Below are 12398 nucleotides of genomic sequence, written 5' to 3' on the forward strand. Positions count from 1 at the left end.
GTGGATTTACAATACAGGCTAACGCTTCTGTGATTCAGATATTCCGATCGTGTTTTAAGTTTAAGTTTAGTATTCCATGATGTATGTAGCTAAAGCTATGGAAGCCTCTAAAAATATTTGTCACGGAAGTCCGTGATGCTTTAAAGTTATAGCATATGTTTCTAAGATTACGATCCATAAGTATGACACTTCCTATATTTCGAAATGCTAGAGACTTAATGAGAGCTAGTTCGAGAACGACGCGAGAATTGACTACACGCGATTTTCTGCTCCATCTTCCTATTTAGTCTGTACTAAGCCTTTGACAGGGCTTCATCAGGCGTCACTTTACGAGAATCTACGACGTTTCATTTATGTCACTTCGAGACAAGCTCTCAGTAACCAGTGACAAATTTATGTAACATATCTTACGAACTTATGGTTATAATTAAACCAAAGTTCTTTTGTAAATCTTGTCTTATTACTTTCAAAGCATTTGCAACCTATATTTTGTTATTTTTTTCAAGGGTAGTTCTCTTGTCTTTTCCTGTTTTTTTTTAAATTATACATCTATATCTATAAAAATCAAAGTCCTGACTGACTTACAGACTGACTGATAATCACCGCCCAGCCCAAACCGCTGGCCCCAGAAGGCTGAAAATTTGGAGGAACGTTACTCGTAAGTAGTAGGCGCGTACTAAGAAAGATTTTTCCAATCCGCCGCCATCTTCATAATTGGCGCACAGAAATGTAACAAATCTTCTCTTTGTAAGAAAGTCCGTGAGTTTCAACCGATTTCACAAATATTTAGTACACTGGATTCCTTTAACCTATATATATATGGTCTTTCGGGATCGATTTGTTGCCATCATTTTAAATGGCGGCCAGATATTTAAAAACCTTTCTTTATAGAATGTCTGCGTGTAAAGTAATAAAAAATGTCCCGACGAGCTGATGGGCGACGCCGAGTGCCTTCGCTCCTAGGATGCTACAAAAATATTAGTCGACTCAGTAAAATGTACCCATACTTGATGGAAGTTCTTACTACACTCAAGCGATGCCGCGGGTAACAGCTAGTCTCCCATAATTTCCTGTAAATAAATTGTAAATTTCCTATTTTCCTATAACTATTACAAGGTTATTTGTGGTAACCCTGAGTGCACAAACATATTTCGTAGATAACATAGACTTATGAAAACACATGTCATATAATTGTGTACAAACAGATCCCGTAGACTTGTGCACAAACAGATCCGTTAGAATTGTGCACAAACAGATCCCTTATAATTGTGCACAAACAGATACCTTAGAATTGAACACAAACTGATGTCATAGACTTGCGCACAAAATGATGTCATAGACTTACGCACAAACAGATGTCATAAACTTGTGCAAAAAGAGATGTTATATACCTGTACACAAAAAGATTCCATGGACCTCTGCACAAAAACATTCCATACCCCTATGCTCAAAAATATGCTCAAGAATATCTCGTACACCAGTGCACAAAAATACTGCATATCAATTTGCACAAAAATATCCCGTATCCATTTGCAGAAAAATGTTCTTTAGACCTGTGCACAAACAAATGCAGTGGCCTTTGAAAAGACAGATTCCTTAGACCTCTGCACAAACCGATTCAGTAGGCTTGTGCACAAAAATATTCCGTAGACCTGTGCACAAAAATATTCCGTAGACCTGCGCACAAAAATATTCCGTAGACCTGTGCACAAACAGATACCGTAGACATGTGCACAAACAGATACCGTAGACATGTGCACAAACAGATACCGTAGACATGTGCACAAACAGATTCCGGATACTTGGACACAAACGGAAGTCACAGGGTTGTGCACAAACAGATGTCATAGACTTGCACAAAAAATACATCATAGACTTGCGCAATAAGAGATGTCAAGGATATGTGCACATCAGATTCCACGGACTAGTGCACAAACAGAAGTCTTAGACTTGTTTACAAACAGAAGTCATAGACCTGTTTCCATAAAGATTCCATACCCATTTGCACAAAACAATTTCATACCCATTTGCACGAAACGATTCCATACCCATTTGCACAAAACGATTCCATAGACCTGTGCACAAAAATATTCCATAGACCTGGGCCCAAAGAGATTCCATAAAACTGTGCACAAAAGATTCCCTAGACCTGTGCTCAAAAAATTATGCCGTAGGCCTGTGCACAAACAGATGCCGTAGACCTGTAAGGAAACAGATTCCGTAAACCTGTGCACAAACAGATACCGTAGGCCTGTGTACAAACAGATTCCGGAGATCTGTGCACAGATTCCGTAGCCATGTGCACAAACAAATTGCGTAGACTTGTGGAAGTCACAGGCTTGTGCACAACAGATGCCATAGACATGTTCAAACCAGATTCCATAGTTTTGTGCACAAACAGAAGTCATAGACATGTGCACAAAAACATTCTATAGACTTGTGCACATCAAGTTTCCATAGACCTGTGCACAAAAGATTTCATGAAGATGTGCACAAAATATTTCATGGAACTGTGCACAAAACATTATATATGCTTGTGCTTGTCAAACCCTGATTTCGGGCGGAGCAGTCGCATGATTTTTAAGCTTCGTATACTTTAAAAAAATAAAAATAAATAAAAAATAAACAAAGATAAAACGAGAAACGATTATTCAATCCGAATCTAAGTGAGATGGCTGCCGGGAGTGTGGCGCGCTCCTGTAAGCCCAGCTTCTGGGCGGCAAAGTTTGAGGGAATACGACACATGTCGGCGATCCTACCCTATAGGTGCCGACTGTCCCGTGTCCGCCGGAAGTGACTTACCCCAACTCCACCTTCCGTCACCTCCCAAGTAAACCTCATTTCCTTCCCTGCTTATCCACATACGACCTAGCGGCCCCCGTCTGTGCTGGGCCGCGTAGGGTCTCCCGCTCCATTCTTCCTGGTGCTCAAGGCCTAACGGCTAAGCACTAGTGCTCGTAGGTGGGAAAAAAAAAAAAAAAAAAAAAAAAAAGTGAGATGGCTGAAAATCAGTGTGAATCGTGTGAGGAAGAATTAGCAATTGGAAAAGAATCAATAGATTGTAAAGGGTGCGGTGCGTCATTCCATGTGCAATGTACAAGTATTAAAACCCCGGAAAATCTGCGAAAATTAGGATCCAAAAAGAATACTTGGGTCTGCGTGCAGTGTAAACAACAAGCTGTGGGAGTATCAGATAAAGATGGTGGCACGGCAAACACGGAAAATCGTGGTGAGTCTTCTCTACTTATGTCCAAGATCAATGAAATATGCCAGAAGCTTAATAAATTAGATGACATAGAACTAAAGATGAAAGACTTTGAAAGAAGTGTAGAATTCTGCTCAAATAAGATAGACGATTTTGTCAATCAATTGAAAGATGTACGGGAAAACCAAATTAGCTTAGAAAACGAGAATCAAATGTTAAAAAACAAAGTCGTCGAAATAGATAAAAAATTAATGAATGTAGATTTTAAGCTAAACTTTTTAGAGCAAGATAAGCTAAAATCAAATATAGAAATTAATGGAATTCCTCAGACAATTAATGAAGACCTGAGTACATTGGTATCTGAAATAGGTAGAATTATTGAAGTAGAGTTTAACAAAAAGTCTATAATAGACTGTTACAGAGTAGTTAAGAAACTGAATCTAGAAAATAACAATAAAGCAACTCCGGGAAATATAGTAGTTAAATTTAAAAATGAAGATATAAAAGCAGCTTGGATTGCCGCCTTCAAAATTAAGCGTAAAGAAGGCTTGTACTTGAAAGCGCTCAGTAAATCCTGGCCAAAAAAACCTTTCTATATTAATGAACAACTATCAGGGTATAACAAAAAATTATTGTATGAAGCTAAGATGTACGCGGCTAAAGAAAAAATTAAATATGTCTGGGCCTCTGCGGGTTGTATTTTTATGCGCAAGGATGACGGTATAAAAGCAACTAAGATAAGAAATCTACAGGACCTAGCTTAAAAAGTTAAAACTATGATATTTCTTTTACATTTAAACTTTTGTTTCGTTTTTTAAGATTAAAAACCACATGTTTGATTTAATTAAAACTCTTAATAATAATATAAATAAAAAACCAAACCAATTAATATTAACAGATATTGCAAGTTGTAGAACTACACTAAAAACAAAAGGCCTAAAAATAATGCATTTTAATATTAGAAGTATTGGTAAAAATTTTGATGAATTTTGTGTTTTTTATGATGAACTAAAAGTAGATTTAGACATAATGATTTTTTCTGAATGTTGGCTCAAGGGCACACAAATTGACCTCTATAGTTTAAATGGATACAATAGAATAAATACGACAGAATTTGTCAATCGCAGTGATGGCATAATGATATTTATTAAGAAAGGTTTACGGTTTAAATACTCAGAAATAAGGCTGAGTGAAACTAATTCTATAAAACTGGACATAATGGATTCTACAAATATCGATAGAGTAGTTTGTAAGCTAATAGTGATTTATAGGTCTCCGAGTACTGATATGAGACCTTTCCTTTTGGCATTAGAGAATGAACTACGCGGATTATATCGAGAAAATTGTATAATTGTGGGGGATATAAACATAAATACCTTAGATGAGGAAATAAGTAGCGAATACGTCAATATTTTGTGTAATTACGGTTTTATACCATTCATATATAGCCCAACTAGGGGCAATTCATGTCTAGACCATATTTACCTTAAGAGATCTGAAGATATTAACTTAAATAACACTTTTTCAATTATATTTGACACTTATATAACCGATCATAAGATAACGTTCCTAAACCTAGAGTTTTCTAACAAATGGAAACCTTACGATCCCAAGTTGGATGTGAAGAACTTAAAAAAACTAAACGAAGCAAAGCTGAAAATGTTACTGGGTTTTGAGGACTGGTCTGAAATAATGAACTGTGAGGATACTGACAAGGCTACTGATAGATTTATGGAGAATTTGAAATTCTATATTAATCTAGCTCAAATTACTATTCCCAGTAAGAATCCAAGTAACCACAAAGCACGGATTTCAAAACCCTGGATCACTCTAGGGTTATTTAACTGTATGAAAAAGCGTGATGACCTACAAAGACAATTACAAAAACAACCTTTCAATATAAATCTTAAAATTAAATGTAAAACATATAGAAACAAGTTAACGTTAATTCTGAGAAGAGTAAAGTCCGAATTCTATCAGAAAAAGTTAAACTCGGTTAAATCAGACGTGTCAAAAACCTGGAAAATAATAAATGAAATAACGTCTAAAACAACGAAAGATAATAATCAGCTCAATGATCTAAGTTTTAAAACATCGAACGGAACTATTATTGCAAAAGAGGAACCGGGGAAAATTGCAAATGAATTCAATAGTTACTTTGCAAATATAGGTATAAGCATGGCCAATAAAATCAAAAACACAGATGGGAATTTTCAATGTCAGACTAAAACACTATTAGAGTCTATCTTCCTGGATCCAGTAACCCCAACAGAAATTGTGGGGTATATACATGATTTAAATAATAACGCCTCTCCAGGGTATGATGGTATTAGCGTTAAAATCCTGAAAAGTATAGGACCGTGTATAGCTACACCATTAACTTACCTTTTAAACTTAAGTCTTTCACAGGGAAAATTTCCTCAAGTTTTAAAAACTGCCATAATAACCCCGATTTATAAAGCTGGGGATAAAGAGTTATTTACGAATTATAGACCGATATCTGTTCTTCCCCACATCTCTAAAATATTTGAGAAATGTATGAAATCTCGGTTAATCAAATTTCTTAACCAACATAAAATAATTTCACCCAACCAATATGGGTTTCAGTCAGGGAAAAGTACCGAAGATGCCATTGGTAGCATAACAAAGTTTATAAATTGCAATTTGGACATTGATAAAAAAATTATCGCTGTATTTCTAGACCTAGCCAAAGCCTTCGACACCATTAGTCATGATATCTTATTAGATAAGCTTTATAAAATTGGTATACGTGGTATTGCTAATGACTGGTTTCAAAGCTTTTTAAAGAATCGTAAATCTGTTGTGAGGATCAATAATACTTATAGTACGCCAGAGTTAATCTTATGTGGAGTTCCACAAGGCACTATCCTAGGTCCCATTTTATTCTTAATTTACATTAATGAGTTATGTGAAATCAAATATTCAGATACATTGAACGCTTTTGCTGATGATACGGTTCTAATATACGTAGGTAATACCTGGTCTGAAGTATATGGAAAAGCTAACATTGGTTTAATAAAGGTTACAAACTGGTTAAACAAAAACTTACTAAACTTAAATGTAGAGAAAACTAAATTTATTCCGTTCTCGATGCCAAAAGGTATGGTTGCTCCAGAGTTACTGATTCATGCAAATAATAAATGTGCTGAAAACTTAACTAAATTATGTGATTGTAAAAAAATTGAAAGAGTAAATGTATTTAAATACCTGGGAATTTATATAGACTCTGAACTAAATTGGAAACCCCAAATCCAAAATCTAGTTAAAATATTAAGATATGCTCTGTATAAACTACGTTTGTTAACAACAGTTTTAAATGTGAAATTACTCCGCACGGTGTACTTCGCATTGATTCAGTCATTACTTACGTATGGCATTATTGGATGGGGAAGTGCTACTAAAACTTGCATTGATCCACTAGAAAAACTTCAAAATAGAATTCTGCGAACTCTCCTAAAAAAATCGTGGTTTTATAATACTAAGTTGCTTTATGCTGAATTTGATGTTTTGACGATAAGAGAATTATATATAAAAACTGTACTGGTAGACTTGTATAAATGTAGGAAAAATTATTCCATGTTATACAGGGTGTTTCTGAAAAGTCCATCACAAATTAAGGGGCGTGTTTATGGGACCAAACTGAGCGGAAAGTACCAAAGAACATGGGGTGTACAACATTTTGTTACGGAGATATGGCCTTCCAAACATTCGCCCCTAAAACAAGGAAATATCCAAAAATGAGGAGTAACACTTAAGACCGACTAACCAGCTTGTTTAAAATTACTAGACAATTTCAATAGCCTTTAATCGAACAATTGATTTCTACCTTTACTAATCAGAAGCGTATAAATGAGTAGAAGTATGCCTACGGTGGTAATGTAAAATTAATCCCAAGTGACATGATGTTTCAAGATCTTCCCAGCACCAAGTAAAATGGTTCTGATTGAAGGGACTTTTATTAGCACAGCGTAAACAACGTTATTTTCAGGAATTAGTCCAAATGTCCACGGGCGGCATTACAAAAACGAGGCAGTCTTTCGAATGATACTTGGACATGTTGGAAGATCCCTGGCTTGTTCCTGTTATCTCAAGCCGTAAAAAGCTACGCAAATCTTCATCATCACGGACAACACTCTTGTACGTTAGGTATGACCTTGAGAAAACCTAAAAGGACATCTCGAATGTATTTGAAAAACCCATCTCCAATTAAGGGGCGTGTTGTTTGTTTCCAACAGAGTAAACTCGCCCAGAGAACAATTACAATGCAGAGCCACGTTTCGGCGTTAATGGCCCACAAAGGTGGTCCCAAACAAAAGAACAAACTTTAATTTGTTTCGTTCAGTAAGTGTTTCATGTGTCATAGATAAAACGCCATGATTAATGCACGAAGAAAATGAATTTATTGACAAGTTTTAACATTTAATTGCAACTAGTTACAAAAATTGTTCAAAGTGTTCACCACCCGCGTTAAGGCACACATTAGCACGTCTTACAAATGATTCCCTTACACGTTGAAAAATGCCTGGAGTTTCGCGAATTGTTTGACAGCCGTGAATTATTCGTCGACGTAGCTCTTCAACATCGGGCACTTCAGTCTGATAAACTAAGTCTTTCAGGTGGCCCCAAAGAAAGAAATCACAAGGGTTCAGATCGGGTGATCGAGCAGGCCACTCCACAGGTCCACCTCGACCTAACCACCGCAAAGGGAAGGTCGCGTTAAGATAATTTCGGACCGCGATGCTGAAATGTGGTGGTGCACCATCGTGCATGAACCACATTCTGTTTACCAAACCTAAGGGTACGTCTTCGAGTAGTTCCGGTAAATCGTCCCGTAAGAACTGCAAGTAAGCCACACCGTTTAACCTGGGCTCTAGGAAATGTGGCCCAATTAAATTGTCACCCACAATACCACACCACACGTTTAAACTGAATTGTACTTGGTGACTTCTAACGCAAGTTGCGTGGGGGTTTAGCTGGGACCATTGATGTTTATTATGTAAGTTAATAATACCATCCCGTGAAAAGTTAGCTTCGTCAGTAACCAACAAATCCCGTGGGAAATCGATATCGTTTACTTTAGCCAGAAACCACTGACAAAACGCCGTGCGTCGTGGGTAGTCCGCTGGATTCAAACCTTGAACTTTTTGAACATGGAAAGGATGAAACCGGTGGCTTCTGAGGATTTTCCACACGAGCGTGTGGTTTACGCCTAATCGGCGACCAACTTGGCGGGTACTTGATTCAGGCTCGTCCTCGAAAATGGAGAGAACTTCGTCTTCTACGGCCTCTGGGATGGCTCTCGCTCTAGGTTGAGGTCCAGCCGGTTGGATTCGTCCATCTTGCCTCAAACGTCTGTCCACAGCCTCGAACGTCAGTCGATTTGGTAGTCGCCTCTGCGGAAATCTTTCCTGATACAAGCGTACAGCTGCAGCGGCATTCCCCTCGGCTAGTCCATACATTAGGTGCATATCCGCATATTCGGCATTTGTGAAGAAAGGCATTGTAACAGACTTCGTTGAATTATGAGTTTAATAAAACAAACACATGTACGTGAAACCTCTTTTATTCCTTTCTTAAAAAACATAGTGCTCTGTTTTAGTGCACTGTTTTTTAAGAATGGGCGAAGTTCTCACTATTTTCGAGGACGATCCAAAAACAAGCAGCCGCCAATTGGTTTGCTGATTAAGAAAAAACCACACGCAACTTGCGTTAGAATTCACAAAGTACAATTCAGCTTAAACGTGTGGTGTAGTATTGTGGGTGACAATTTAATTGGGCCATATTTCCTAGAGCCCAGGTTAAACGGTGTGGCTTACTTGTAGTTCTTACGGGACGATTTACCAGAACTACTCGAAGACGTACCCTTAGGTTTAATAAACAGAATGTGGTTCATGCACGATGGTGCACCACCACATTTCAGCATCGCGGTCCGAAAACTTGTCAATAACATTTTCTTTGTGCATTAATCATGGCGTTTTATCTATGACACATGAAACACTTACTGAACGAAACAAATTAAAGTTTGTTCTTTTGTTTGGGACCACCTTTGTGGGCCATTAACGCCGAAACGTGGCTCTGCATTGTAATTGTTCTCTGGGCGAGTTTACTCTGTTGGAAACAAACAACACGCCCCTTAATTGGAGATGGGTTTTTCAAATACATTCGAGATGTCCTTTTAGGTTTTCTCAAGGTCATACCTAACGTACAAGAGTGTTGTCCGTGATGATGAAGATTTGCGTAGCTTTTTACGGTTTGAGATAACAGGAACAAGCCAGGGATCTTCCAACATGTCCAAGTATCATTCGAAAGACTGCCTCGTTTTTGTAATGCCGCCCGTGGACATTTGGACTAATTCCTGAAAATAACGTTGTTTACGCTGTGCTAATAAAAGTCCCTTCAATCAGAACCATTTTACTTGGTGCTGGGAAGATCTTGAAACATCATGTCACTTGGGATTAATTTTACATTACCACCGTAGGCATACTTCTACTCATTTATACGCTTCTGATTAGTAAAGGTAGAAATCAATTGTTCGATTAAAGGCTATTGAAATTGTCTAGTAATTTTAAACAAGCTGGTTAGTCGGTCTTAAGTGTTACTCCTCATTTTTGGATATTTCCTTGTTTTAGGGGCGAATGTTTGGAAGGCCATATCTCCGTAACAAAATGTTGTACACCCCATGTTCTTTGGTACTTTCCGCTCAGTTTGGTCCCATAAACACGCCCCTTAATTTGTGATGGACTTTTCAGAAACACCCTGTATACCCATGAGCACTGCACTAGAATGCAAGATTCTCTTAACTTCCAAATCCCCAAGTTTCGAAAGGCAAGCAGCCAACGAAATGTTACATTTCATGGGCCTAAAATATTTAATTATCTAAATACAACAATTAAAGTTGAACATAATCTAAATCGATATAAAGTGGAGATACAAAAATGGTTAAAAACAAAATATTCTATAATAGCTAATTGGTTTGGTTGGTAAATTTCGTTAAAAAAAAAAAAAAAAAAAATATCCGTCCGAAAAGTAACATGTTATAAGCATGTACGCCTTCTGCGCTCAAGCATTTTGCTTAAGCAGAACGTGGCGTTTTGTACATTCTATATAAAAATTCCATATTGAAAATCCGATTGATAAAAGTACAATAAAAATAAAAATAAATAAAAATAAATAAAAAACATAAAGATTCCATAGACCTGCGCGCTAAAGATTCCATAGACCTGTGTACATAAAGATTTCATACCCATAGCACAAAACTATTCCATAACCATTTGCACAGAAATATTTCCTAGACGTGCGCACAAAACATTTCATAAAACTGTGCTGTGCACAAAAAGATTCCATTGACCTATGCACAAAATATTCTATTGGCTTTTGTATAAACATGTGACATAGACCTGTGTACAAAAATATTCCATGGACCTGTGCACAAAAACCTGCCTTGGACCTGTTCAGAAACATTCCATACCCCTATATGCTCAAAAATATTCCACACCCATTTGCACAAACATTTTCCGTAGACCCGTGCACAAACAGATGCCGTAGACTAGCGCATAAACAGATTCCATAGATTTGCGCACAAATATATTACGTAGATTCGTGCACAAATAGATTCCACAGACTTGTACACAAACAGAAGTCACACGGTTTTGCACAATCCGATGTTATAGACTTGTGCACAAACAGATGTCATATGGTTGTGTAAAAAACTGATTTCATAGACTTCCTCAAAAAGAGATGTCATCGACATTTGCACAAGATATTCCGTAGACTTGTGCACATAAAGATTCTTCAGACTTGTGCACAAACATATTTTGTAGACCTGTACACACAGATACCATGGACTTGTGCAAAAATAGATGTCAAATATTTGTGCAAAAACACATACCTTAGACTTTTGCACAAACTGATGCCATAGACTTGTGCACAATCATATGTCCTAGACCGGTGTACAAAACATTCTTTAGATTTGTGCACAAACATGAGTCATATACCTGTACACAAAAATATTCCACGGACTTCTGCACAAAAACATTCCATATACCTGTACACAAAAAAAATCCATGGACCTCTGCACAAAAACATTCCATATCCCTATGCTCAAAAATGTTCCTTACCCATTTGCACAAAAATATCACGTTCACCTGTGCACAAAACTATCACGTACACCTGTGCACAAAAATATTCGGTATCCATTTTCACAAAAATATTCCGTACACCTGTGCACAATAATATTCCAAATCCATTTTCACCATAAAATTCCATACACCTATACACAAAAATATTCCGTACACCTGTGCACAAAAATATTCCGTACTATTGTGCATAAAAATATTCCGTACACCAATGCATAAAAATATTTCGTACACTTGTGCACAAATAGAATCACAGGCTTGTGCACAAAGAAATGTCGGAGACTCGCGCAAAAAGAGATGTTATAGACATGTGCACATCAGATTCCATAGAGTTATGCACAAACATTTTCAATGCCCCTATGCTCAAACAGATTTCAAACCCTTATGCTCAAAAAGATTACATACCCATTTGCACAAAAATGATACGTAGACCCGTGCTCAAAAATATTCCGTAGTCCTTTGCTCAGACAGAAGTCACTCGCGTGTGCACAAACAGATGTCATAGACTTGTGCACAAAGAGATGTTATAGACTTGTGCACAAAGAGATGTTATAGACTTGTTCACAAGCAGGTGTTATAGAATTGATCACAAGCAGGTGTTATAGAATTGATCACAAACAGGTGTTATAGACTTGTTCACAAACAGATGATTTAGACTTGTGCACAAACAGATGCTTTAGACTTGTGCACAAACAGATGTTTTAGTCTTGTGCACAAACAGATGTTTTAGTCTTGTGTACAAACAGATGTTTTAGTCTTGTGTACAAACAGATGTTTTAGACTTGTGCACAAACAGATGTTTTAGACTTGAGCATAAACAAATGTTATTGACTTGCGCAAAAAGAGATGTCATAGAAATGAGCAAATCAGATTCCATAGACCTGTGCACAAACAGAGGTCGTAGACCTGTGAACAAACAGAAGTCATAGACCTGTGCACAAACAGAAGTTGTAGACCTGTGCAAATAAAGATTTTTCACTTGGACAAATAAAGATTCTTCAGACTTTTGTGTGCACATAATGATTCTTCAGACTTTT

The 12398-nt window shown here is 37.1% G+C and overlaps 2 protein-coding genes across 2 annotated transcripts in view; both read left to right on the top strand.

The window, feature by feature from the left end:
- LOC149612710 (GAS2-like protein pickled eggs) overlaps positions 1 to 12398 on the top strand; it is a 55307-nt gene that overhangs the window by 7895 nt on the left and 35014 nt on the right. The window lies entirely within an intron of this gene.
- Positions 2997 to 4028, top strand: LOC149612713 (uncharacterized). The gene is made up of 2 exons (XM_089858213.1): positions 2997 to 3229; positions 3290 to 4028. Exons 1-2 carry the CDS (start codon positions 2998 to 3000, stop codon positions 3967 to 3969), a joined length of 912 nt encoding a protein of 303 aa, XP_089714339.1. The 5' UTR covers position 2997; the 3' UTR covers positions 3970 to 4028.

This window comes from Phalangium opilio, unplaced genomic scaffold, assembly GCF_054372755.1.
Source record: "Phalangium opilio isolate 3A_F unplaced genomic scaffold, DU_Popi_V2 ptg000232l_1, whole genome shotgun sequence".
NCBI lineage: Eukaryota > Metazoa > Arthropoda > Arachnida > Opiliones > Phalangiidae > Phalangium > Phalangium opilio.